Source organism: Phalacrocorax carbo, chromosome 24 (assembly GCF_963921805.1).
Source record: "Phalacrocorax carbo chromosome 24, bPhaCar2.1, whole genome shotgun sequence".
NCBI lineage: Eukaryota > Metazoa > Chordata > Aves > Suliformes > Phalacrocoracidae > Phalacrocorax > Phalacrocorax carbo.
In genome coordinates this window covers 622,120-647,207 of record NC_087536.1, presented here as the reverse complement: position 1 = coordinate 647,207, position 25,088 = coordinate 622,120, and the positions used below count along the sequence as shown (strand labels likewise).

Genomic DNA, 25,088 nt, shown 5'->3' with positions numbered 1-25,088 from the left:
GTTCTGGTCTTCCCCTCCTGAGGCCACACGTGGGGGGTAACCGGGGCTGGGGGGGTCCCAGTCACCCCTGCCCGGGATAAGCTCCAGAGGGGTTGGGGGTCTGGGGGACCTCGGTACCCCCATTCTGGCTGCAGCCGTGGGGGGCTGGGGGGGTCCCCAGATGCCGGGGGCAGATCCGGGGGATCGGAGAGCATCAGGTCGGGGAGTCGGGGGGGTCCTGGCGGGGGGGGAGAAGACACAGTGTGGAGGGGGGGTGTGTCCTCATCAGCATCAGTGCCCCCCCCCCCAAAAACACCCAAGGCCGGGGGGGATCCCCGCACTCACCTCGCTCCGTGGCGCCAGCGACGTCCCCTCCTGCCGGGCAGCACCCAAGCGGTGGGGGGGTGTGGGTGGGGGGACGGGGACAACCCCCGGTGCCCCCCCGTGGCATCATCCCCCTCGGTGATGAGCAGCGGCTGCAGGGCGGCGCCGTGGGGCCGGTAGACGGGCACCCGCCAGGCACCATGGGTGCCAGCACCCGGCTCTGGAAGAGGGGGTTGGTGTGGAAGTGGGGCTCCTCCTCCTCCAGATCCTCCTCTTCCTCAGCGTCTTCCTCCCGGGAGGAGCAGCCGTCATCTTCATCGTCCTCCTCTTCTTCCTCCTTGCTGCATTCGGGGGCCTGGCGCTGGGGGGAGACGGCGCCACCCCCGGGTGCGGGTTTGGGCGAGGGGGTCCCGTCGGACGGCGGGTGCTCCTGCGGGACGCTCTGGTCCACCGGCAGGGCCGCGGGCGAGGCGCCGCCATCCGCCGGCGCGCGGCCGCGCCCCTCGTCTGGGGCGCTCTCGGGGGCGAATCCCCGGCCTCGGCGCTCTCGGGAGATGCTCCAGCCCTCGGGCGCGGACGTGGGGAAGATGCTCCCATCCACGGGCGTGACCGCGGGGAAGATGCTCCCATCCTCGGGCGTGGACGTGGGGAAGATGCTCCCGTCCTCGGGCGTGGACGTGGGGAAGATGCTCCCATCCACGGGCGTGGACGTGGGGAAGATGCTCCCATCCTCGGGCGTGGACGTGGGGAAGATGCTCCCATCCTCGGGCGTGGACGTGGGGAAGACGCTCCCGTCCTCGGGCGTGGACGTGGGGAAGATGCTCCCATCCTCGGGCGTGGACGTGGGGAAGATGCTCCCGTCCTCGGGCGTGGACGTGGGGAAGATGCTCCCGTCCTCGGGCGTGGACGTGGGGAAGACGCTCCCATCCACGGGCGTGGACGTGGGGAAGATGCTCCCATCCTCGGGCGTGGACGTGGGGAAGACGCTCCCATCCACGGGCGTGACCGTGGGGAAGATGCTCCCATCCTCGGGCGTGGACGTGGGGAAGACGCTCCCATCCACGGGCGTGGACGTGGGGAAGACGCTCCCATCCACGGGCGTGGACGTGGGGAAGATGCTCCCATCCACGGGCGTGGACGTGGGGAAGATGCTCCCATCCACGGGCGTGACCGTGGGGAAGACGCTCCCGTCCTCGGGCGTGGACGTGGGGAAGATGCTCCCATCCACGGGCGTGGACGTGGGGAAGACGCTCCCATCCACGGGCGTGGACGTGGGGAAGATGCTCCCGTCCTCGGGCGTGGACGCGGGGAAGATGCTCCCATCCACGGGCGTGGACGTGGGGAAGATGCTCCCATCCACGGGCGTGGACGTGGGGAAGATGCTCCCATCCACGGGCGTGGACGTGGGGAAGATGCTCCCATCCACGGGCGTGACCGTGGGGAAGACGCTCCCGTCCGTAGGCACGTGGAGGGCGCTCGTGGCGGGGGGCCCGCGGCCTCGGTGCTCGCGGAAGACGCTCCCCTCTGCGGGCGCGGGCGAGTCGCTCCCGCCTGCGGGCGCGTGCTGGCGTGCGCTGCTCCCCTCCGGACCCCCCGGACCAGGCTGCGGGCGCGCTCGTGGCGGGGGGCCGCGGCCCCCGCCGTCCCGGGGCACGGGGTCACCGCCGGCCCCGTCCGGCTGCGCCTCGATGGCTCCCTGCAGCTCCCAGACACAGAGCTGGGCTCGCACCAGGCTGGCCCAGAAGACGTTGGCGCCGGCGGGCGTCACGGCGGGGGGGGTCGCCCCCTGGGCCCCCGCCCCCGAGAAGACGATGGCGTCCTGCGCCGCCAGGGTCCCCGGCGGGGCGGCGGTGGCGGGGGGGGTGCCCGGCGGCTCCATGGCGCGAAGCCCCCGCCGCTACGGCTGCCCGGCCGGCGCACGGGGGCTGCCGCCCGTCCTGCCCCACGGCCCGGTGCCCGGCCCCATGGCCGTGGGTCAGCCCTGCGGGGGGGAGAGGGGCGGTGGGTGGGGGTCCCTGCACCCGCCGCGGGGGGGAGGGAGGAGGAAGGGATAAGGGAGGATGGAGAGAGGGAGGAAGGAGGGAGGGAGGGAGGGAGGAAGGAGGGAGGAAGGAGGGAGGAAGGAGGGAGGAAGGAGGGAGGAAGGAGGGAGGAAGGAGGGAGGAAGGAGGGAGGAAGGAGGGAGGAAGGAGGGAGGAAGGAGGGAGGAAGGAGGGAGGAAGGAGGGAGGAGGGAGGAAGAAGGAAGGAGGGAGGACGAAGGAAGGAGGAAGGAAGAAGGGAGGAGGGAGGGAGGAAGGAGGGAGGAAGGAGGGAGGAAGAAGAAGGAAGGGAGGAAGGAGGGAGGAAGGAGGGAGGAAGGAGGGAGGAAGGAGGGAGGAAGGAGGGAGGAAGGAGGGAGGAAGGAGGGAGGAAGGAGGGAGGAGGGAGGAAGGAGGGAGGAGGGAGGGAGGAGGGAGGAAGGAGGGAGGAGGGAGGGAGGAAGGAGGGAGGAAGGAGGGAGGAAGGAGGGAGGAGGAGGGAGGAAGGAGGGAGGAGGAGGGAGGAGGGAGGAAGGAGGGAGGAAGGAGGGAGGAGGGAGGAAGGAGGGAGGAAGGAGGGAGGAAGGAGGGAGGAAGGAGGGAGGAAGGAGGGAGGAAGAAGGAAGGAGGGAGGAAGAAGGAAGGAGGGAGGAAGGAGGGAGGAGGGAGGAAGGAGGGAGGAGGAGGAAGGAGGGAGGAGGGAGGAAGGAGGGAGGAGGGAGGAAGGAGGAGGGAGGAAGGAGGGAGGAAGGAGGGAGGAAGGAGGGAGGGAGGAAGGAGGGAGGAGGGAGGAAGAAGGAGGGAGGGAGGGAGGAGGGAGAGATAAGGCTAAGAGGGAGGTAGGGATGGAGGAAGAAGGGAGGAAGGAGGAAGGCAGGCAGGGAAGGATGGATGGAGGAAGAAGGGAGGGAGGGAGGGAGGGAGCAGGGATGGGTGGAGGGAGGAGAAAGGAAGGAGGGAGGAGGGAGGAGAGAGGGAGGAAGGAGGGAGGAAGGAGGAGGGAAGGAGGAGGGAGGAGGGAGGGAGGAAGGAGGAAGCGACAGAGAAGGGAGGGATCAGAGGAGGAAGGAGGGATGGAAGGAGGAAGGAGGAGGAGGAGGGAGTGCCTGGGGGGGAGTCGGGGTGGGCACCTCCGGGCAGGGGTGGCGGCTGAGAACCCGCACCCCGGCACCCGCACCCTGTCCCGTCCCCCGCGTCACCCCACAGCCCCCACGTCACGGCCCCCCACGTCACCCACGTCACTGCCACTGCCGCTGGCTTCCGGCCCTGCCAGGGCAGGAAAGGGGGATGGGAGCGGGGTGTGGGGGGGGGTGGGGACACCCAAATGACACCCCCCCAGCTGGGGGGACTGCACCCCAGACTGTGCCCCAGCCTGCGCCCCACACCGTGCCCCACACCTCACTCACACGTAGGCCGCCGTGGAGCACAACCCCATAGCAGCCATCAGAGAAGCCACCACCATGATGTGTGTGCGGGGGGGGGGGGTAGGGGTGGGGGGGGTGTCATGCCTCACCCACCCGTGTCCCCCCCTACACACACACACCAGCACCCCGTCCCGAGTAGGGGGGGAGCACCCAAGGGTGGGGCTTCCTGCAGCACTGGGGGGGGTCCCCCAAATCGGGGGAGGGGGGTGGGGTTGCTGCCTTGTTTGGTGGGGGTTGGGGGCCGGCTGGGGGGAGGGGGGACACCCCAAAGTGGGTGCTTCCCGAGCACTGCGGGGTGGCCACCTCGATGGGCCCCCCCCAACCCCTGCGCCCCCTCCCCAAAGCGCCCCCGCCCCAGGGCAAGGGGGAACCCAGGGGCGCCGAGGGGGGGGACGGGGACCCAAAAGGTTATGAGGGGGGCCCCAGGGGGTGGGGGGGGCCCAAAACTTTCTAAGGGGGGTCTGGAGGGGGCAAGGTCTATGGGGGACCCCAAGGGGTTATGGGGTAGGGACCCCAAAAGGGGGGACGACCCCAAAGGCTTAAAAGGGGCCTCTGAGGGGTGGCGGGGACCTCCGGGGGGGGAAGGGGGACCCCCAGGGCTGGGGGGGGACCCCAAAGCTTACAGGGGGCTCGGGGAGGGTTGGGGGAGAGGGAGAAAGGTTTGGGGGGAACCCAAAGGGTGTGGGAGGGACCCCGAAGGAAGGGGGGGGAACCCTGAGATATGCGGGGGCTCGGGGGGGACCCTCAGCGGCCGGGAGGGACCCCGGGAGTTGGGGGGGGTCCCGAGGGGTGGGGGGGACCCCCCCGGGGGGAGGTCCAGGGGGTCTGGGGGGACCCTCAAGGCTTGGCGGACCCCCCACGGGCCGGGGGGGGGCCTGGGGCGCGCTGGGGGCTGGGGGGGGGGCCCCAGGAGGACCCCGCGCCTCCTCCGGGCCATGGGGACCCCCCGGGGGTCCCGCCTGTGTCCCCTCCCCCCCGCCGCCCTCCCCCCCCCTTACCGGCACTGCCGGCGCGCGGCGCGGGGCGGGGCCACCGCCGGACACGCCCCCTTCCTCCCCTCCCCTCCCCTCGTCGGGGGCGGGGCAATGCGCCCGTAAGCCCGCCCCGGATACGCCCCCTGGCGAGGCCACGCCCCCATGCGTGGGCGGCCCCGAGCCGGCTTTCCTCCACGGGGCCCGATCCTGCCCCACGGGGCCCGATCCTGCCCCACGGGGCGCGATCCTGCCCCACGGGGCCCGGTGCTGCCCCTCCATGGACCGATCCTGCCCCACGGGGACCGATCCTGCCCCTCCATGGACCGATCCTGCCCCACGGGGCCCGGTGCTGCCCCTCCATGGACCGATCCTGCCCCACGGGGCCCGGTGCTGCCCCTCCATGGACCGATCCTGCCCCACGGGGCCCGGTGCTGCCCCTCCATGGACCGATCCTGCCCCACGGGGACCGATCCTGCCCCTCCGTGGACCGATCCTGCCCCACGGGGCCCGATCCTGCCCCTCCGTGGACCGATCCTGCCCCACGGGGACCGATCCTGCCCCCCTCCACGGGACGCGATCCTGCCCCACGGGGCCCGGTGCTTCCCCTCCATGGGCCGATCCTGCCCCACGGGGACCGATCCTGCCTCCCTCCACGGGACGCGATCCTGCCCCGCGGGGCCCGGTGCTTCCCCTCCATGGACCGATCCTGCCCCATGGGGCCCGATCCTTCCCCCCTCCGTGGACCGATCCTGCCCCACGGGGCCCGATCCTTCCCCCCTCCGTGGACCGATCCTGCCCCACGGGGCCCGATCCTTCCCCTTCATGGACCGATCCTGCCCCACGGGGCCCGATCCTTCCCCCCTCCGTGGACCGATCCTGCCCCACGGGGCCCGATCTTTCCCCTTCATGGACCGATCCTGCCCCACGGGGCCCGATCCTGCCCCACGGGGCCCGATCCTGCCCCCCGGGGCCCGATGCTCCCCGCTGCCCCCCAAATCACACACCACAAGCCGTGACAAACACCATCGCTTTATTCCCCCGCCCGGGGGGGGCTGGCGGAGGGGGAGGACACCCCCACCCACGGGTGCCACCCCCCCGGGGCGCCGTGGTCACTTGCGGATCAGGTAGAAGGTGGTGATGGCGTGGGGGGGGGCCAGGGCCAGCTCCTCCCCGGGCCCCGGGGCCGTGCTGAGGAAGTGCCCGGGGAAGGCGGCCGCCTCGAAGGTGTGCGTGGAGCCCCCAAAGCTCTTGTAGAAGGTGTAGGGGGTGGCCGCCTCCCGGTCCCACGAGAACAGGTCCAGCAGCCCCACCTCCTGTCGTGGGAGGGGGGTGTCACCGCCGGGACGCCACCCCCGGGGGGCATCGCCCCAAGGAACACCCCCATCTCCAGGTGATGCCACCATGAGGTGACACCACCCCGGGGAGCCCCCACCTCCAGGTGCCACCACCTCAGGGTGACACCATCTCGGGGTGTCCCCACCTTGGGTTGCCCCGCCTTTGGGTCCCCACCGCCCCAGAATGCCCCCACCTTGGGTTGCCCCGCCTTTGGGTCCCCACCGCCCCAGAATGCCCCCACCTTGGGTTGCCCCACCTTTGGGTCCCCACCACCCCAGAATGCCCCCACCTTGGGTTGCCCCGCCTTTGGGTCCCCACCGCCCCAGAATGCCCCCACCTTGGGTTGCCCCACCTTTGGGTCCCCACCGCCCCAGAATGCCCCCACCTCGGGATGCCCCGCCTTTGGGTCCCCACCGCCCCAGAATGCCCCCACCTTGGGTTGCCCCACCTTTGGGTCCCCACCGCCCCAGAATGCCCCCACCTTGGGATGCCTCACCTCTGGGTGCCCCACCCCAAGGCGCCCCCCACCCTGGACCACACCCCACCCCCCCCACGCCCACCTCCAGCTTCAGCCGGGGCTGGGGGCCGGTGCCGCAGGAGAGGGCTTGGGTGCCCCCGCGGATGCCCACGAAGAGGGGGCAGCGCCGGCGCTCCAGGTGCCGGTTGGGCACCACGCTGATGGGTTCTACGAGGAGAGGGGCTGGGTGAGGGCACCCGTGGGTGGGTGGGGGGCCACCCCTGCCGCGCCCGGGGCACCCACCTTCCTGGGCGGCGTTGGCACCCTGCAGGCTGACGGCCACCAGGCACCCGCCGCGGAGGCAGAGCCCCTTCTGCTCCGTGTCCCGCACCACGTAGTGGTAGGGCTGTGCCGGGGGCTGCGACCCCCCGGCCATCGTCACCCCCTCCGAGGCCTCTGCTGGGGGGCACAGGGGCGCGGGGAGGGGGCGCAGGGGTGTCATGGGTGCGTGGGGACGTGGGGAGGGGGCGCAGGGGTGTCATGGGTGCGTGGGGACGTGGGGAGGGGGCGCAGGGGTGTCATGGGGACGTGGGGATGTGGGGAGGGGGCGCAGGGGTGTCATGGGGACGTGGGGAGGGGGCACAGGGGTGTCATGGGGACGTGGGGATGTGGGGAGGGGGCACAGGGGTGTCATGGGTGCGTGGGGATGTGGGGAGGGGGCACAGGGGTGTCATGGGTGCGTGGGGACGTGGGGAGGGGGCGCAGGGGTGTCATGGGGACGTGGGGAGGGGGTGCTGGGGTGTCATGGGGACATGGGGACTTGGGGGGGGCACAGGGGTGTCATGGGGACATGGGGATGTGGGGAGGGGGCACAGGGGTGTCATGGGGACGTGGGGACATGGGGAGGGGGCGCAGGGGTGTCATGGGGACATGGGGATGTGGGGAGGGGGTGCAGGGGTGTCATGGGGACGTGGGGACATGGGGAGGGGGCACAGGGGTGTCATGGGGACATGGGGACATGGGGAGGGGGCACAGGGGTGTCATGGGGACATGGGGATGGGGGGAGGGGGCACAGGGGTGTCATGGGGACGTGGGGACGTGGGGAGGGGGCACAGGGGTGTCATGGGGACATGAGGAGGGGGCACAGGGGTGTCATGGGGAAGTGGGGAGGGGGCACAGGGGTGTCATGGGGACGTGGGGACGTGGGGAGGGGGTGCTGGGGTGTCACGGGTGTGGAGGGACATCGGGTGTGGCAGAAGGAGGTGGGTCTGGGGGGACACGGGGACACGGGATGGGGCACACAGGTGTGACAGCACGTAGGGACGGGGGATATGGGGGCATCGCAGGGACGTGGGGAGGGGGCACAGGGGGTGTCACAGGTTCACGGGGACATGGGGACATTGGGACGGGGGGTGTCACAGGGACATGGGGACAGGAGCATGCGGAGGGGTCACAGGGGGCATCACAGGCACGTGGGGCCGGGGCACACGGGTGTGATGGCACGTGGGGGTGGGGCTGGGCGGGGACACGCGGGGACACGTGGGGACGGGCCCCCCACGCCCAGCAGGCGCTACCTTTCCCCAGGAACTCCTCGAACAAGGCCACCATGTCGGGGTCGATGACAGGCTCCGCCATGTCCCCGGTCCCCACGCTCAGCTCCGCCGTGACACCCAGTGGGTGCCGGCGACGTGGGGACTGCTGCGGGCGTCCCCAGGGACCCTCAGCCCCCCTGCGGGAGGGCGGGGAGGGCGGGCTGAGGGCGGGCGCCACGCGGGGTGACACAGGCCCCTGGTGTGAGGGGAGGGACAGCCCCCTCCCCGCCCGGTTGCCGCTCACCTGAAGGCAGGTCTGGATGTGTGGGCCATGGCCGAGCCTGCACGAGAGAGCGGGTGGGTGATGAATCCCCCCCCCCGCCGCCCGCTGCGATGCACCTGGTAGCCAATACGCTCCCCGTTGTCAGTAGGCTCCAGAGTGAACGCCCTCAGAATGTCGCTCAGACGGGACCCAGCTTGTCCCCAACGATACCTGCAAATCCGTCAGCCTCCAGGATCCCAGCCCGTGTCCTCTGGGTTGTGTGCATGTCCCCCACCACGGCTCTTATAGGGCCAGGTGTGGGGCGGGGAGGGCAGACCCCGCCCCAGTAATTGTAGGGCAGCGAGCGGGGCTGGGCGGGTGCTGGCGTGGTGGGAGGACGGGTGACAGGGCTGCGGAGCGATGGTGAAACACCACCTGCTCCCTCTGATCTCTGTGCCCCGCCACGGTCACAGCGGGTGCTGCTTCCCCGCGGTGCCCCCGCCCACCCCCCCGCCATCGCCACCCCCCCACAGTGACGCCCCATGGATGGTCCCCGCGCCCCAAGAGCCTGGTGTGCCCCCGCAGGCCCTGCCTCGCCGCGCGGCGCTGGCGGCGGTCGGGGTGTGCCGGGCGGGAGGATTCCGCCATCGCCAAACCCGGGAGGCGCCCGGCTTCGGGGCAGCCCCGCCGGACACGTCACCCCCGCTTTGGGGACATCCTGTCCCCGTCCCCGACGTGTTGGTGGTGCAACCCCGGCCATCCCGCCGCGGTGACGCAAGCGCCGGGGGCCACCGCTCGCCCTGTGCCGGCACCCACCCGCCCCCGCCGTCACCCACACCGCGGGGACCGGGGTCTCCTGAGCATCTTTATTCCCAGGGGACGTCACCGTCGCCAGGGGGGTGTCACTGTCCCGGGGGGGAGGGGTGGGGGGGGGGAAAGCCGCCGTCCCCGGCGCAGGACGTCACCGTCCCCAGGGACGAGGGGGTTCAGCAGAGCTGGAAGTAGAAGTCGAGGAGGTGGGTGGCGTCGGGGTGCCGGGAGAGCCCCAGGGGCTGGTGGCCGCGTGCCGACGTGCTGAGGAACCAGCCGGGGTTGGCGGCCGACTCGAAGCGCCACAGCCCGTCCTTGTAGGAGCGGAAGAAGGTGAAGGTGGCCGAGGCCTCCCCGGTGTGGGGCAGCTCCCGGATGTCGGCGTCCTGCGGCGGGTACCGGCACCGTTCAGCGGCGGCGGCCGCCAGGATCCACGACGCCCCGTCCCCACGACGCCCCGTCCCCACGACGCCCCCTCCCCACGACGCCCCGTCCCCGTGACCCTGCGGTGGCCCTGTCCCCAGGTGTCCCCTCCCCACGACGCCCCCTCCCCACGACGCCCCGTCCCCGTGACCCTGCGGTGGCCCTGTCCCCAGGTGTCCCCTCCCCACGACGCCCCGTCCCTGGGGCGCCCCAGCCCCCTGTTCCCCATGTGCCCCAGCCCCGCCGTGCCCCAACCCTGTGGCCTCCCCGTCCCCGTGATGTCCCCATCCCCATGCCACCCCCGTGTGTCCCCCTCCTCACAGTGTCCCTTTCCCCCTGACACCCCCACCCCTGCTGTGTCCCCATCCCCGCCGTGTCCCCAACCTTTTGGTGTCCCCATCCCTGTGGCACCCCCATTCCCACAGTGTCCCTGGCACCCCCCATGGCATACCCACCACTTTGGCATCCCTGCCATGTCCCCCCTCCCCACGTGTCCCCGTCCCCATGGTGTCCCCGTCCCTGCTGTGTCCCCATCCCCACCGTGTCCCCCTCCACGCCGTGTCCCCCTCCCCACGTGTCCCCATCCCCACCGTGTCCCCATCCCCGCCGTGTCCCCCTCCCCGCCGTGTCCCCATCCCCGCCGTGTCCCCATCCCCGCCGTGTCCCCCTCCCCGCCGTGTCCCCATCCCCGCCGTGTCCCCATCCCCGCCGTGTCCCCCTCCCCACGTGTCCCCGTCCCCATGGTGTCCCCGTCCCTGCTGTGTCCCCCTCCCCACGGTGTCCCCATCCCCGCCGTGTCCCCCTCCCCACCGTGTCCCCGTCCCCGCCGTGTCCCCCTCCCCGCCGTGTCCCCATCCCCGCCGTGTCCCCCTCCCCACCGTGTCCCCCTCCCCACGTGTCCCCATCCCCGCCGTGTCCCCCTCCCCGCCATGTCCCCCTCCCCACGTGTCCCCCTCCCCGCTGTGTCCCCCTCCCCGCTGTGTCCCCATCCCCACCGTGTCCCCCTCCCCACGTGTCCCCGTCCCCATGGTGTCCCCGTCCCTGCTGTGTCCCCATCCCCACCGTGTCCCCCTCCCCGCCGTGTCCCCCTCCCCGCCGTGTCCCCATCCCCACCGTGTCCCCCTCCCCACGTGTCCCCCTCCCCGCCGTGTCCCCCTCCCCGCCATGTCCCCCTCCCCGCCGTGTCCCCCTCCCCACGTGTCCCTGACCTGCAGGCGCAGGGTGGGCTGCCTGGCGGGGGCACTGGCCAGGCAGCGGGTGCCGTTCTGGATGCCCAGGATGATGGGCAGCCGGGCGGGCTCGAAGGCGCGGTTGGGCACCCAGAACACCTTCTCTGCGGGGCGGGGGGACGGACACACACACGGGTGCCATCAGGGCCTGCCCCACATGTGTGTCCCCCCCCCGCCGCGGCCCCACCTCACCTTCGAGGGCAGCGTTGGCCCCTTGCAGGTGCCCGGCCACCAGCTGGTCATCGCGCAGGTAAAGCGACTTCTGGTTGATGTCCCAGATCCTGCCGGGGACAGCGGTGACAGCGGTGCCCACCCCAGCACCCTGACGCCCCCCACCCCCACCACGAGGTGTCACCCGTGGGTGCTGCCCCCCTCCCCCGGCCCCACTTACCGATACTGGAAGATTTTTGTCTGCAGGGCGGGTGTGTGGCAGAGGGTGAAGCCTTCGGCCTCTGCACAGAGGAAGAGGAGGGCGAGGGTGAGCGCGGGCTGGCACGCCATGGCACCCCGCCGCCCGCCACCCGTGCCCCCCCCCGTTTTTATAACCCCTCCCGAAATTTCCAGCCTGCGGAGGCGGGGGGCTGCCGGTGGCGCAATCAGCCCCGCGGTTCCGCTTTCCCTCCGGTCTCACCAGGGCCTTTCCCCGGGGGGTCCCCGGTCACCTGCTCACCCATGGGACCCCCCCAACCCCGGCCAGGCCCCGGGGCAGCGGCTGGGAGGAAGGAAGGAAGGAAGGAGGTTGGCGGTGGTGTTGCCACACGGCTGGCAGGGTGTGAAGGGTTGGCTCCGCCCGCCGGAGGGCTCGGCCGGGCCGGGGGTGGCAACCGGGGCCGATCGCCCGGGGAAGACACACCGGGACACAGCGGGTGGTCACGGGGCCCCCCTCGGAGGTGGCGTCGCCGGGACTCGAACCGTCAACCTCAGAGTTGGGGGGGCGGTTCCCTCCCTGCTGCGCCACCGGGCGGGGCGCGCTGCGCATGCGCGTGAGACAGAGGGCAGGGCGCATGCGCAGTGAGAGGCGCCCCCGCCATGAACCCAGCGGGCACCCGTAGCTGTATCGTGGGGACCAGTGAGTGGCCGGCGGCGGACGGCGCATGCGTGGTGTGAGCGGACGGCGGACGGCGCATGCGCAGTGTGCGCGGGGCAGAGGCCGCGCATGCGCGTTGCCGCCCCCGCGGGCGGGCCGGGGGGACGTGGGCCATGGCGGGCGGCGGGGCGCTGCGGGCGGCCGTTGCCGCCCTGGTGTTGGCGGCCTGGGGCGCCCACGGCCTCTACTTCCACATCGGCGAGACCGAGAAGCGCTGCTTCATCGAGGAAATCCCGGACGAGACCATGGTTATCGGTACGGGGCGCCGGAGGGGCGGGGGGGGGGAAGCACCCGGCCGGGGGGCGGCGGGAGGGCCGGGCCGGGCCTGGCCGGGGCTGCTGGACCTGCCGCCCTCCCAGGGAACTACCGGACGCAGCTGTGGGACAAACAGTCGGAGTCATTCCTGCCCTCCACCCCTGGGCTGGGCATGCACGTGGAGGTGAAGGACCCCGACGGCAAGGTGAGCACCCCGGGGGGCTCGGGGCACCCACCGGCACAGGGGATGGGGTCCTGGACAGTCTCGGGGCACCCACTGGTACGGGGAAGGGTCCCAGGGAGCTTGGGGCACCCTCCAATACAGGGGATGGGGTCCTGGGCAGGCTCGGGGAGCCCGTTGGTACAGGGAAGAAGCCCTGGGGGTCTTGGGGCACCCACCGGCCCGGGGCTCTTGGGGTGCTCCCCAGCGAGGGCAGGGGACCCCAGGGTGCATGGGGTACCCACTATGCGGGGCATGGGGTCCCTGGGGCACATGGGGTGCCCCCCAGCAAGGAGTCCCTTGGGGTGCAGGGAGCACCCACCACCTGGGTGCTGGGTCCTTGGGGTGCGCAGAGTATCCCCCAGCAAGGGTCGGGGGTCGCTGGGGTGCGCAGGGAGTCTTGGCAGGGCGGGGGGGGGTCCATGGGACGTACGGGGGCCACCCCGGTGCACCCCCCACCCCACCACGGGCAGGCGCTGGGTGACAGCGGCCGCGTTGTGGCGCAGGTGGTGCTGTCGCGGCAGTACGGCTCCGAGGGGCGCTTCACCTTCACCTCCCACACGCCGGGCGAGCACCAGATCTGCCTCCACTCCAACTCCACCCGCATGGCGCTCTTTGCTGGCGGCAAACTGGTAATTTCCCGCTACCCGGGGACCCCCCAAACCCTGGCGAGGGGGTGTCAGTGGGGGGGCCCACCGACATGTGCCCCCTCTCCCTTTTTGCCCTGCAGAGGGTGCACCTGGACATCCAGGTGGGTGAACACACCAACAACTACCCCGAAATCGCCGCCAAGGACAAGCTGACGGAGCTGCAGCTCCGCGCCCGGCAGCTCCTCGACCAGGTCGAGCAGATCCAGAAGGAGCAAAACTACCAGCGGGTGAGGAAGGGGCTCCCGGGGGTGACCCTCCCCCCCCATTTCCCCACTCACCACGACCCCCTTCACCCCTTTATTTTATCTCTCTTCACCTGATAGTACCGGGAGGAGCGTTTTCGCATGACGAGCGAGAGCACCAACCAGCGGGTGCTGTGGTGGTCCATCGCCCAAACCATCATCCTCATCCTCACCGGCATCTGGCAGATGAGGCACCTTAAGAGCTTCTTCGAGGCCAAGAAGCTGGTGTAGCCCCCCACACCCCCCTGGGAGCCCCTGCTGCCTGCCGGGGTGGGGTGGACCCTGCCTGTCATGAGGGAGGGCGGGGGCCAGCCCCAAGGTGGTGTTTTTGGGGGAAAATAAAGTGGGGTTTTTTGGGTCCGATGGGGCTCGCTTATTTTGGGTGCTTTTTTAGGGTGCTGCGACGCCGCACAGGGGTGGGCAGGGGGCTCAGCTGTCCGGCTGCCTGTCCGCGCTGTGTCTACTCCTCCCCAAAGATTTGGCGGGGTCGGGAAGGACCCCCGGGCGTCCGGGTTTCCCCCCCCCAAAAACCGGATAGCGGGCGTGCTGCGCAGTCCTCCGCCGCCAGGGGGCGCCGCGGCAGCCCCGACACTCCGCTCTCCTTGCGGCCGCTCTGGGCGGGCGGTGGAAGTGTCTGTGGGCGGGGAGGAGCGGCGCAGGCGCACTAGGGGAAGGGAGGGGTACACAACATGGCGGCGGCGATGGAGGCGCCGGGCTTTGAGCACATGGGGCTGGACGGGAGGCTGCTGCGGGTGCGGCGGGGGTCTGGGAGGGGGGGCACCGTGGGCTGCGGGCTCTGGGGGTGGGCTATGGCCCGGGGGCGGGGTCTGGAGGGGCCTGGGCGCCGTGGTTCCCCGGCGGGGCGGACGGCTTGTGGGGGCTGGGGCTCCGGCGTCCGTCGCGGAGGGACTGGGGTCCTTTTGGGGGTGGGGGTCGGGAGGGATCGGGACACTGGGGTCCCTCGGTGGGGAGGGGGCGTCCCTGGGGGGAGATATAGGGGTCCCTTTGGGGTTGGGGGGGGCGTGAGGGGCCAGGACTTACGGGTCCCTGGCGGGGGACGGGACACCGGGGTCTCTTTGGGGGGTGGGGGATCGGGACACCGAGGTCCATTGGTGAGGAGGGGGCGGCCCTGAGGGACTGAGGTCCCTCGGGGTAGGGGTGCTTCGCAGGCCTGGGTCCCCTGCCCTGTGACAGAGTGGGGGGCGCCGCGGGGTCCAGCCGGCTGGGACCCCCGAGGTGACGGCTCCCCGCAGGCGGTGGCAGAGCTGGGCTGGGCCGCCCCCACCGCCATCCAGGCCGAGGCCATTCCCCTGGCGTTGGAGGGCCGCGATCTTCTCGCCCGGGCCAGGACCGGCTCCGGGAAGACGGGGGCGTATGGGCTGCCCCTGCTCCAGCACCTCCTGCGCGTCAAGGAGGTGAGCGGGCGGCGGGGTGGGTGCTGTGGGGTGCCTGGGCTCTGGGGCGTGTGGGGCGTGGGGTGGGGGCACCGCGGGGTATCCGGGGACGGTCGGGTGCTGCGGGATGTGCAGGCAGGGGTGGGTGCCGTGGGGCACACGGCCCCCGTGGGGGCTCTGCCGGGTGCCGGCGCGGCTCCCCCGTGTCCCGGCAGTGACGGGGCGGGCGGGTGGGCGCAGGCACCCTCGGCGGTGGCGCAGGCGGTGCGGGCGCTGGTGCTGGTGCCCTCCAAGGAGCTGGGGCAGCAGGTGGTGCGCAGCCTGCGGCAGCTGGCAGCCTTCTGCGCCCGCGACGTGCGGGTGGCCGATCTCTGCGCCCAGAGTGACCTCGCCGCCCAGCGGTAAGCTCGCCGGCCCCCTTCCTCCCCGCCCCGGAGGCCTGGGTCCCCCTGCGGCAGGCGGGGGTGGGCGGCAGAGGCGGGTGACACGGTGTGTGTCGGCAGGCCGGTGCTGATGGAGAAGCCGGACGTGGTGGTGGGCACGCCGGGCCGGGTGCTGGCGCATCTCGGCGCCCGCAGCCTGAGCCTGCGGCACTCGCTGGAGCTGCTCGTGCTGGATGAGGCCGACCTGCTGCTCTCCTTCGGCTTCGGCGAGGACATCAAGTCCCTGCTGTGGTGAGGGACGCCCCGGGGGGGCGGGGATGGGGGTTTGGGGGGCACTGCTGGGGGTTGGCAGTGCTGTGAGGGATTGGGGGGCTCTTCTGGGGCTGGAGGGCGTGGGAGGCACAGTGCAGGGTTTGGGGACACTGAGAGGTTGGGGGGCACTGCCTGGGGTTTGGGGGGCACTGCTGGGGCTGGAGGGCGTGGGGGGCACAGCTGGGGGTGGCAGTGCTGTGAGGGATTGGGGGGCACTCCTGGGGCTGGAGGATGTGGGAGGCACAGTGCAGGGTTTGGGGACACTGAGAGGTTGGGGGGCACTGCCTGGGGTTTGGGGGGCACTGCTGGGGCTGGAGGATGTGGGGGGCACAGCTGGGGGTGGCAGTGCTGTGAGGGATTGGGGGGCACTGCTGGGGCTGGAGGGCGTGGGAGGCACAGTGCAGGGTTTGGGGACACTGAGAGGTTGGGGGGCACTGCTGGCGGTTGGCAGTGCTGTGAGGGATTGGGGGGCACTGCTGGGGCTGGAGGGCGTGGGAGGCACGGTGCAGGGTTTGTGGGGACACTGAGAGGTTGGGGGGCACTGCTGGGGCTGGAGGATGTGGGGGGCACAGCTGGGGGTTGGCAGTGCTGTGAGGGATTGGGGGGCACTGCTGGGGCTGGAGGGCGTGGGAGGCACGGTGCAGGGTTTGGGGACACTGAGAGGTTGGGGGGCACTGCCTGGGGTTTGGGGGGGCACTGCTGGGGCTGGAGGATGTGGGGGGCACAGCTGGGGGTGGCAGTGCTGTGAGGGATTGGGGGGCACTGCTGGGGCTGGAGGGCGTGGGAGGCACGGTGCAGGGTTTGGGGACACTGAGAGGTTGGGGTGCACTGCCTGGGGTTTGGGGGGCACTACTGGGGCTGGAGGATGTGGGGGGCACAGCTGGGGGTGGCAGTGCTGTGAGGGATTGGGGGGCACTGCTGGGGCTGGAGGGCGTGGGAGGCACGGTGCAGGGTTTGTGGGGACACTGAGAGGTTGGGGTGCACTGCCTGGGGTTTGGGGGGCACTGCTGGGGCTGGAGGATGTGGGGGGCACAGCTGGGGGTTGGCAGTGCTGTGAGGGATTGGGGGGCACTGCTGGGGCTGGAGGGCGTGGGAGGCACAGTGCAGGGTTTGGGGACACTGAGAGGTTGGGGGGCACTGCTGGGGGTTGGCAGTGCTGTGAGGGATTGGGGGGCACTGCTGGGGCTGGAGGGCGTGGGAGGCACAGTGCAGGGTTTGGGGACACTGAGAGGTTGGGGGGCACTGCCTGGGGTTTGGGGGGCACTGCTGGGGGTTGGCAGTGCTGTGAGGGATTGGGGGGCACTGCTGGGGCTGGAGGGCGTGGGAGGCACAGTGCAGGGTTTGGGGACACTGAGAGGTTGGGGAGCACTGCCTGGGGTTTGGGGGGCACTGCTGGGGCTGGAGGATGTGGGGGGCACAGCTGGGGGTGGCAGTGCTGTGAGGGATTGGGGGCTCTTCTGGGGCTGGAGGGCGTGGGAGGCACAGTGCAGGGTTTGTGGGGACACTGAGTGGTTGGGGGCACCGCCTGGGGTTTGGGGGGCACTGCTGGGGCTGGAGGATGTGGGGGGCACTGCTGGGGGTTGGCAGTGCTGTGAGGGATTGGGGGGCACTGCTGGGGCTGGAGGGCGTGGGAGGCACAGTGCAGGGTTTGGGGACACTGAGAGGTTGGGGGGCACTGCCTGGGGTTTGGGGGGCACTGCTGGGGCTGGAGGATGTGGGGGGCACTGCTGGGGGTTGGCAGTGCTGTGAGGGATTGGGGGGCACTGCTGGGGCTGGAGGGCGTGGGAGGCACGGTGCAGGGTTTGTGGGGACACTGAGAGGTTGGGGGGCACTGCCTGGGGTTTGGGGGGCACTGCTGGGCTGGAGGGCGTGGGAGGCACGGTGCAGGGTTTGTGGGGACACTGAGAGGTTGGGGGGCACCGCCTGGGGTTTGGGGGGCACTGCTGGGGCTGGAGGATGTGGGGGGCACAGCTGGGGGTGGCAGTGCTGTGAGGGATTGGGGGGCTCTTCTGGGGCTGGAGGGCGTGGGAGGCACGGTGCAGGGTTTGGGGACACTGAGAGGTTGGGGTGCACTGCCTGGGGTTTGGGGGGCACTGCTGGGGCTGGAGGATGTGGGGGGCACAGCTGGGGGTGGCAGTGCTGTGAGGGATTGGGGGGCTCTTCTGGGGCTGGAGGGCGTGGGAGGCACGGTGCAGGGTTTGGGGACACTGAGAGGTTGGGGGGCACTGCCTGGGGTTTGGGGGGCACTGCTGGGGGTTGGCAGTGCTGTGAGGGATTGGGGGGCACTGCTGGGGCTGGAGGGCGTGGGAGGCACGGTGCAGGGTTTGTGGGGACACTGAGAGGTTGGGGGGCACTGCCTGGGGTTTGGGGGGCACTGCTGGGGCTGGAGGATGTGGGGGGCACAGCTGGGGGTTGGCAGTGCTGTGAGGGATTGGGGGGCTCTTCTGGGGCTGGAGGGCGTGGGAGGCACGGTGCAGGGTGTGGGGACACTGAGAGGTTGGGGGGCACTGCTGGGGGTTTGGGGGGGCACTGCTGGGGCTGGAGGATGTGGGGGGCACAGCTGGGGGTGGCAGTGCTGTGAGGGATTGGGGGCTCTTCTGGGGCTGGAGGGCGTGGGAGGCACGGTGCAGGGTTTGGGGACACTGAGAGGTTGGGGGGCACCGCCTGGGGTTTGGGGGGCACTGCTGGGGCTGGAGGATGTGGGAGGCACGGTGCAGGGTTTGTGGGGACACTGAGAGGTTGGGGTGCACTGCCTGGGGTTTGGGGGGCACTGCTGGGGCTGGAGGATGTGGGGGGCACAGCTGGGGGTGGCAGTGCTGTGAGGGATTGGGGGGCACTCCTGGGGCTGGAGGGCGTGGGAGGCACAGTGCAGGGTTTGGGGACACTGAGAGGTTGGGGGGCACTGCCTGGGGTTTGGGGGGCACTGCTGGGGCTGGAGAATGTGGGGGGCACAGCTGGGGGTGGCAGTGCTGTGAGGGATTGGGGGGCTCTTCTGGGGCTGGAGGGCGTGGGAGGCACAGTGCAGGGTTTGGGGACACTGAGAGGTTGGGGGCACCGCCTGGGGTTTGGGGGGCACTGCTGGGGGTTGGCAGGGCTGTGAGGGATTGGGGGGCACTGCTGGGGCTGGAGGGCGTGGGAGGCACAGTGCAGGGTTTGTGGGGACACTGAGAGGTTGGGGGGCACCGCCTGGGGTTTGGGGGGCACTGCTGGGGCTGGAGGATGTGGGGGGCACAGCTGGGGGTGGCAGTGCTGTGAGGGATTGGGGGGCACTGCTGGGGCTGGAGGGCGTGGGAGGCACGGTGCAGGGTTTGGGGACACTGAGAGGTTGGGGGGCACTGCCTGGGGTTTGGGGGGCACTGCTGGGGGTTGGCAGTGCTGTGAGGGATTGGGGGGCACTGCTGGGGCTGGAGGGCGTGGGAGGCACGGTGCAGGGTGTGGGGACACTGAGAGGTTGGGGGGCACTGCCTGGGGTTTGGGGGGCACTGCTGGGGCTGGAGGATGTGGGGGGCACAGCTGGGGGTGGCAGTGCTGTGAGGGATTGGGGGGCTCTTCTGGGGCTGGAGGGCGTGGGAGGCACAGTGCAGGGTTTGGGGGGACACTGAGTGGTTGGGGGGCACCGCCTGGGGTTTGGGGGGCACTGCTGGGCTGGAGGATGTGGGGGGCATAGTGCAGGGTTTGGGGACACTGAGAGGTTGGGGGGCACTGCCTGGGGTTTGGGGGGCACTGCTGGGGCTGGAGGATGTGGGGGGCACAGCTGGGGGTTGGCAGTGCTGTGAGGGATTGGGGGGCACTGCTGGGGCTGGAGGGCGTGGGAGGCACAGTGCAGGGTTTGGGGACACTGAGAGGTTGGGGGGCACTGCCTGGGGTTTGGGGGGCACTGCTGGGGCTGGAGGATGTGGGGGGCACAGCTGGGGGTGGCAGTGCTGTGAGGGATTGGGGGGCACTGCTGGGGCTGGAGGGCGTGGGAGGCACGGTGCAGGGTTTGTGGGGACACTGAGAGGTTGGGGTGCACTGCCTGGGGTTTGGGGGGCACTGCTGGGGCTGGAGGATGTGGGGGGCACAGCTGGGGGTTGGCAGTGCTGTGAGGGATTGGGGGGCACTGCTGGGGCTGGAGGGCGTGGGAGGCACAGTGCAGGGTTTGGGGACACTGAGAGGTTGGGGGGCACTGCTGGGGGTTGGCAGTGCTGTGAGGGATTGGGGGGCACTGCTGGGGCTGGAGGGCGTGGGAGGCACAGTGCAGGGTTTGGGGACACTGAGAGGTTGGGGGGCACTGCCTGGGGTTTGGGGGGCACTGCTGGGGCTGGAGGATGTGGGGGGCACAGCTGGGGGTGGCAGTGCTGTGAGGGATTGGGGGGCACTGCTGGGGCTGGAGGGCGTGGGAGGCACAGTGCAGGGTTTGTGGGGACACTGAGTGGTTGGGGGCACCGCCTGGGGTTTGGGGGGCACTGCTGGGGCTGGAGGATGTGGGGGGCACTGCTGGGGGTTGGCAGTGCTGTGAGGGATTGGGGGGCACTGCTGGGGCTGGAGGGCGTGGGAGGCACGGTGCAGGGTTTGGGGACACTGAGAGGTTGGGGGGCACTGCCTGGGGTTTGGGGGGCACTGCTGGGGCTGGAGGATGTGGGGGGCACTGCTGGGGGTTGGCAGTGCTGTGAGGGATTGGGGGGCTCTTCTGGGGCTGGAGGGCGTGGGAGGCACGGTGCAGGGTTTGTGGGGACACTGAGAGGTTGGGGGGCACTGCCTGGGGTTTGGGGGGCACTGCTGGGGCTGGAGGGCGTGGGAGGCACGGTGCAGGGTTTGTGGGGACACTGAGAGGTTGGGGGGCACTGCCTGGGGTTTGGGGGGCACTGCTGGGGCTGGAGGGCGTGGGAGGCACGGTGCAGGGTTTGTGGGGACACTGAGAGGTTGGGGGGCACCGCCTGGGGTTTGGGGGGCACTGCTGGGGCTGGAGGATGTGGGGGGCACAGCTGGGGGTGGCAGTGCTGTGAGGGATTGGGGGGCACTGCTGGGGCTGGAGGGCGTGGGAGGCACGGTGCAGGGTTTGGGGACACTGAGAGGTTGGGGGGCACTGCCTGGGGTTTGGGGGGCACTGCTGTGGCTGGAGGATGTGGGGGGCACAGCTGGGGGTGGCAGTGCTGTGAGGGATTGGGGGGCACTGCTGGGGCTGGAGGGCGTGGGAGGCACGGTGCAGGGTTTGGGGACACTGAGAGGTTGGGGGGCACTGCCTGGGGTTTGGGGGGCACTGCTGGGGCTGGAGGATGTGGGGGGCACAGCTGGGGGTGGCAGTGCTGTGAGGGATTGGGGGGCTCTTCTGGGGCTGGAGGGCGTGGGAGGCACAGTGCAGGGTTTGGGGGGACACTGAGTGGTTGGGGGCACCGCCTGGGGTTTGGGGGGCACTGCTGGGGCTGGAGGATGTGGGGGGCATAGTGCAGGGTTTGGGGGGACACTGAGTGGTTGGGGGCACCGCCTGGGGTTTGGGGGGCACTGCTGGGGCTGGAGGATGTGGGGGGCATAGTGCAGGGCTTGGGGGGACACTGAGTGGTTGGGGGCACCGCCTGGGGTTTGGGGGGCACTGCTGGGGCTGGAGGATGTGGGGGGCATAGTGCAGGGTTTGGGGGGAAACTGGAGGTTTGGGGGGTGCTGCTGGGGCTAGAGGACGTGGGGAGGTAGAACTGGTGTTTTGGGGGACAGTGCTAGGGCTGGGGGCACTGCTGGAGTTGGGGGACGTGGGGCGCACAGCCCAGGATTTGGGGCGCACCAGGGTTTGGGGGGCACTGCTGGGGCTGGAGGATGTGGGGGACACAGCCAGGGGTTTGGGGCACCACCTGGTGTTTGGGGGGGTTACAGTTGGAGCAGGATGACATGGCGGGGGGCACTTGCAGCGCCGGGGGACACAGTGGGGCTCAAGAGGGGGGGACCTGGGCATTGCCAGGTCTGGTGCTGAGGGCTTGGGGGGGCCCTGACACCCCCAGCCGTTGGGGAGGGGGGGCTGGCACTGAGCCCCCCCCGTGCCCCCCCAGCCACCTCCCCAAGATCTACCAGGCGATGCTCATGTCGGCCACCTTCAGCCCCGACGTGGAGGCCCTCAAGGAGCTGGTGCTGCACAACCCGGTGAGCTTTGGGGGGGCCTGGCGAGAGCTTTGGGGGTGCTAGAGCAGCGGTGGGGGCGGGACGCTGGGACGGGGGAACGTGGCACCCCCAGGGGCAGGTCTGGGGGGACAGCGCGGAGGGGCCAAACCCCCCCTCCCAGCCCCGTGTGCCCCACCCCAACCCTGCCGCGATGGGCGCAGGCGACGGTGCGCCCGCCGGAGCCCCAGCTCCCCGGCAGCTCCCAGCTGCGGCAGTTCGTGGTGCGCTGCGACACCGAGGAGGACAAGTTCCTGCTGCTCTACGCGCTGCTGAAGCTGAGCCTGCTGCGGGGCCGGGCCCTGCTCTTCGTGGGCACCCTCGCCCGCTGCTACCGCCTCAAGCTCTTCCTCGAGCAGTTCGGCATTCCCGCCTGCGCCCTCAACTCCGAGCTGCCCGCCCGCTCCCGGTAACCCCTGAGGGGACGGTGGGGCGCCTGGCTGGGTTGGGGTACCCCTGGGGTGGTGTAGAGGAGGGCGAAGGGGAAAAATGAGGCGCCTGTGGGTGTCCACGAAGCGTCTGGCGGGGACGGGGTGTCCCAGGGAATGAGGTGGCTGCTGGGGGCTTGCAGAAGGAGGTGAGGGTCGGGGGAAAATGGGGTGCTCCTTGGGGGTAAGGGGTGTCTGAGGGTGTCCCGGGTGAGCTAAGGGGTGACCTGGGAAACAGGGTGCCCTTGGGCTGCCGGGGAAAATGCCCGTGGGGGGCCCCCAAGTGGGGCCTCCGTGGGGGTGAGGACACCCTGGGGCGTCCTAGGAGGGTGCAGGGGGCCTGCGGAGGAAGGGCGGGGGTACCTGTGTGTTTGGGGGGACTCTGCCCCCCACACCCAAAGAGGGGTGCCCATGGCAGGGACGCTGATGGGCACCCACCTTGTCCCCAGGTGCCACGTCATCACCCAGTTCAACCGGGGCATCTACGACTACATCGTGGCCACTGATGAGGAGGCGCCGGCCATGCCCACGGAGCAGACCCCGCGCAAGAAACACAAGGGGGCTGCCCAGAGGTGGGTCCCGGGGCTGCTGTTGAGGTCCCGTGGGTGCCACCGAGGTCCACGGGGTGCTGCTGAAGTCCCATGGGTGCCACCAAGGCCCCGGGGCTGCCACCACCGCGTCACCAGGGCGATGTCCTGCTGCAGCTGGGGAGGGCTCAGGCCAGGGAAGCTCACCCAGAGCCATGGGAGGGCTTCTCCCCTGGCGTGTCCCTGTCCCCAGCCAGGGTCCCGTGCCCAGGGGACCCTTCTTTGGGGGGTCTCCTTGCCCCATCCCTGTGGTTCTGGGGTCATCGTGCCCAGGGTGTCCCGTGCCCCTGTGGGTGTCGGTGCTCAGCATGTCCCTGCACCCAGAGCATCCTCGTAGCTGCGGGGTCCCTTTTGCCAGTGTCCCCGTGCCCACATGAGTGTCTGTGTCCCGGATGTCCCCTTGCCTGGGGTGTCGCCCTGTCCTTGGGGGTCCCTGAGCCACCCCAACGTCTCCTTTGCCCCCCTCCCCAGCAAGGGCAAGGACCCGGAGTACAGCGTCGCACGGGGCGTCGACTTCCAAAACGTCGCCGCCGTCATCAACTTCGACGTGCCACCAACGGTCGAGTCCTACATCCACCGCGTGGGCAGGTACGTGGGGACGCGGGGGGGACACGGCGGCGGCCCCCAGGGGCGGGCGCCCCACCGCCGCCTCCCCTCTGTGCCCGCAGGACGGCCCGCGCCGACAACCCCGGCACGGCGCTCACCTTCGCGCTGCCCGAGGAGCACGACGGCCTGGCCCGGATCGAGGACGCGCTCGCCGGAGGTTGGGGGGACCCCGCGTCACTTTTGGGGGGCGGGATGGGGGCGCTAAGGGATGGGTGGGTGTGGGGAGGTGGGAGCGAGCGCGGGGGTGACCCCACGTGTCCCCCGTGTGTCCCCAGAGAACGGCGAGTCGATGCTGCAGCCCTACAAGTTCTCCACGGAGGAGATCGAGGCGCTGCGCTACCGCTGCCGGGTAGGGGGGCAGCAGGCGGCGCCGGGGGGTGCCGGCGGCACCAGCTGGGGGGGCGCTGCCGGGCTCTGACACCCCGTACGTGTGTCCTCCCCGCCCAGGACGCCATGCGCTCCGTCACCAAGCAGGCGGTGAAGGAGGCCCGGCTGCGGGAGATCAAGGACGAGCTGCTCAACTCAGAGAAACTCAAGGTAACCCGGGCGCCCGGCGGGCTCAGGGCTGCCCGAGGGGCGGAGGGTGGCGTTGTGGGGGTCCATGGGCAGCGCGGGGCGGGTACCAGGCACCGCCAGCCCCCCCAATTCTTTCCACCCAGGTGTATTTTGAGGACAACCCCCGCGACCTGCACGTGCTGCGCCACGACAAGCCCCTGCACCCCGCCATCGTCAAGCCTCACCTCCGCAACGTGCCCGAGTACCTGGGTACGCCCCCGCGCCCGCCCGCCGGCCGCTTTCGGGGTGGGAAGGGGGTGCTGGGGGGTGGCGGCGACGTCAAGGCAAAATAGTGCCTGGGGGGGAAACGGAGACGCCCCTGGGGCCGCCGGCACCCTCTGAGGCGCTGCTCTCCGCCGCAGTGCCCCCCACCCTCCGCAGCATCGCCAGACCCAACCTCAAGAAGCGCAAGTGGCTGCGGCCGCCCCGCGCCGGCACCAACCGTCGGGGCGGCTCGGTGAGTGGGGGGCGGGCGCGGAGGGACCCCCCTGCTGCCGCCCGCTCGCGGCCGAGGGGATCCCACCCTGCTTTTTTCGTTTCTCCCCCTGTTTCTCCAGTCCCGCGGCACCGGCAACCCGCTGCAGAGCTTCAAGTACGCCCGTCGCTGCGCCAAGCGCCCGGCCGCGCCGCCCTCCTGACCCCCCGCCGGCACCCCACGGACTGCGCCGGCCCCGGGGGCGGGGGGCACCGTCCCAGGGGTGGGCGCTCTCCGTGCCGTGCCCCCACGGGGCGGCTCTGCCCAATAAAGGTGCCGATGAGCCCTGTGCCCCGCGTCGCGCCGCCACCTCTGCCGGGCGCTCCTTGCCGGGCCGCTCGCGGTGCCCCCGCCGCCTACGTGACCGGGGAGGGCTGGTGACGCAGAGGCGGGAAGCGGCGTCTCCCGCGGAGGCCGGGCAAAGGTGCCAGGGCGTTATCGCCCCCCCTTTATCGATGCCAAGGCCGTACAGGGGCCATAAACCGGGGCGCGGGCGCAGCGGAGGGGTGGCGTTGCCAGCTTTGGGGGCTCGGATCCCCCCTCCGGTGCCTCCTCAGCCCCCGCGCCGGCACCGCCGTGAGCCCGGTAGCCTGGCGCGGCTTGCCCCGGGGCTGGCACCGCGCCTCGGGTGCCTGCCAGGGTTTGCCCAGCCCTGCCCCACGGCATGCGGGGCAGGCGTTACCCCTCGGGGTGCCCATAATCAGCCGCCGAGGCATCTTATCGGGGTTACGGCGTCTTATCGGGGGGGGGCACAGCTCGTCCAAGGCTGCCCACTGGCCCTGAACTCCTGTTGGCACTGGGGCAGAGGGCTCTGGCGCTCCCGGAACGGCAGCGGTTTCACGCCCGCGCGGCGTGGGGACGCAGCTGCTTTCCCTTTCCCCTGCCCCTCGCTCCCGGTGGCCCGGCACGTGCTGCCAGCACCGTCACGGCGCCCGCGTCCCCGGTGCCAGGCTGGCAAGGACGGAGTTCCCCGCGGTTGGCGCGGCCGCGACGTTCCGTTTT

At 71.2% G+C, this 25,088-nt stretch overlaps 5 protein-coding genes across 7 annotated transcripts; 2 read left to right on the top strand and 3 right to left on the bottom strand.

Moving 5' to 3' along the window:
• Positions 1-193: 193 nt before the first annotated feature.
• Positions 194-2,182, bottom strand: LY6S (lymphocyte antigen 6 family member S). Its single transcript, XM_064472514.1, has 2 exons — positions 503-2,182; positions 194-217 (listed from the first exon to the last, which is right to left on the bottom strand). The coding sequence occupies exons 1-2, from the start codon at positions 2,180-2,182 to the stop codon at positions 194-196; spliced, it is 1,704 nt and encodes a 567-aa protein (XP_064328584.1).
• A 3,552-nt stretch (positions 2,183-5,734) lies between these two features.
• LOC135317046 (interleukin-36 receptor antagonist protein-like) lies at positions 5,735-8,775 on the bottom strand. Its single transcript, XM_064472591.1, has 6 exons — positions 8,539-8,775; positions 8,350-8,386; positions 8,088-8,242; positions 6,817-6,972; positions 6,617-6,741; positions 5,735-6,034 (listed from the first exon to the last, which is right to left on the bottom strand). Exons 1-6 carry the CDS (start codon positions 8,591-8,593, stop codon positions 5,831-5,833), a joined length of 732 nt encoding a protein of 243 aa, XP_064328661.1. The 5' UTR covers positions 8,594-8,775; the 3' UTR covers positions 5,735-5,830.
• A 410-nt stretch (positions 8,776-9,185) lies between these two features.
• LOC135317143 (interleukin-36 receptor antagonist protein-like) lies at positions 9,186-11,819 on the bottom strand. Of its 3 annotated transcripts, none has more exons than XM_064472880.1 (5): positions 11,401-11,819; positions 11,161-11,221; positions 10,962-11,050; positions 10,749-10,873; positions 9,188-9,503 (listed from the first exon to the last, which is right to left on the bottom strand). In XM_064472880.1, exons 1-5 carry the CDS (start codon positions 11,441-11,443, stop codon positions 9,294-9,296), a joined length of 528 nt encoding a protein of 175 aa, XP_064328950.1. In that variant the 5' UTR covers positions 11,444-11,819; the 3' UTR covers positions 9,188-9,293. The 3 variants fall into 3 exon arrangements, with proteins under 3 accessions (XP_064328949.1, XP_064328950.1, XP_064328951.1); XM_064472881.1 differs by having other exon boundaries at positions 9,189-9,503; positions 11,440-11,816; XM_064472879.1 differs by lacking the exon at positions 11,401-11,819 and having other exon boundaries at positions 9,186-9,503; positions 11,161-11,285.
• Positions 11,820-11,879: 60 nt separating this feature from the next.
• On the top strand, positions 11,880-13,586 carry TMED4 (transmembrane p24 trafficking protein 4). Its single transcript, XM_064472878.1, has 5 exons — positions 11,880-12,111; positions 12,216-12,316; positions 12,838-12,963; positions 13,062-13,208; positions 13,305-13,586. The coding sequence occupies exons 1-5, from the start codon at positions 11,895-11,897 to the stop codon at positions 13,452-13,454; spliced, it is 741 nt and encodes a 246-aa protein (XP_064328948.1). The 5' UTR covers positions 11,880-11,894; the 3' UTR covers positions 13,455-13,586.
• A 284-nt stretch (positions 13,587-13,870) lies between these two features.
• On the top strand, positions 13,871-24,375 carry DDX56 (DEAD-box helicase 56). The gene is made up of 14 exons (XM_064472877.1): positions 13,871-13,975; positions 14,477-14,638; positions 14,858-15,018; positions 15,121-15,291; positions 21,330-21,425; positions 21,605-21,844; positions 22,313-22,435; positions 22,922-23,038; positions 23,119-23,213; positions 23,332-23,405; positions 23,504-23,593; positions 23,716-23,821; positions 23,974-24,068; positions 24,169-24,375. Exons 1-14 carry the CDS (start codon positions 13,913-13,915, stop codon positions 24,247-24,249), a joined length of 1,674 nt encoding a protein of 557 aa, XP_064328947.1. The 5' UTR covers positions 13,871-13,912; the 3' UTR covers positions 24,250-24,375.
• The last annotated feature ends 713 nt before the right edge of the window (positions 24,376-25,088 follow it).

Coding starts and splice junctions, on each gene's coding strand:
- LY6S (XM_064472514.1), bottom strand. CDS start 2,182: ATGGAGCCGCCGGGCACCCCCCCCGCCACCGCCGCCCCGCCGGGGACC. Junction 218..502: donor GCCGGGTGCTGGCACCCATG/GTGCCTGGCGGG, acceptor CCCCCCCGCCAG/GACCCCCCCGACTCCCCGAC.
- LOC135317046 (XM_064472591.1), bottom strand. CDS start 8,593: ATGCACACAACCCAGAGGACACGGGCTGGGATCCTGGAGGCTGACGGA. Junction 8,243..8,349: donor ACATCCAGACCTGCCTTCAG/GTGAGCGGCAAC, acceptor GCCCTCCCGCAG/GGGGGCTGAGGGTCCCTGGG. Junction 6,742..6,816: donor TGCCAACGCCGCCCAGGAAG/GTGGGTGCCCCG, acceptor CTCTCCTCGTAG/AACCCATCAGCGTGGTGCCC.
- LOC135317143 (XM_064472879.1), bottom strand. CDS start 11,270: ATGGCGTGCCAGCCCGCGCTCACCCTCGCCCTCCTCTTCCTCTGTGCA. Junction 11,051..11,160: donor ACAAAAATCTTCCAGTATCG/GTAAGTGGGGCC, acceptor TGTCCCCGGCAG/GATCTGGGACATCAACCAGA. Junction 9,504..10,748: donor AGCCCACCCTGCGCCTGCAG/GTCAGGGACACG, acceptor TACCCGCCGCAG/GACGCCGACATCCGGGAGCT.
- TMED4 (XM_064472878.1), top strand. CDS start 11,895: ATGCGCAGTGTGCGCGGGGCAGAGGCCGCGCATGCGCGTTGCCGCCCC. Junction 12,112..12,215: donor GGACGAGACCATGGTTATCG/GTACGGGGCGCC, acceptor CCGCCCTCCCAG/GGAACTACCGGACGCAGCTG. Junction 12,317..12,837: donor TGAAGGACCCCGACGGCAAG/GTGAGCACCCCG, acceptor GTTGTGGCGCAG/GTGGTGCTGTCGCGGCAGTA.
- DDX56 (XM_064472877.1), top strand. CDS start 13,913: ATGGCGGCGGCGATGGAGGCGCCGGGCTTTGAGCACATGGGGCTGGAC. Junction 22,436..22,921: donor CACAAGGGGGCTGCCCAGAG/GTGGGTCCCGGG, acceptor CCCCCTCCCCAG/CAAGGGCAAGGACCCGGAGT. Junction 24,069..24,168: donor CCAACCGTCGGGGCGGCTCG/GTGAGTGGGGGG, acceptor CTGTTTCTCCAG/TCCCGCGGCACCGGCAACCC.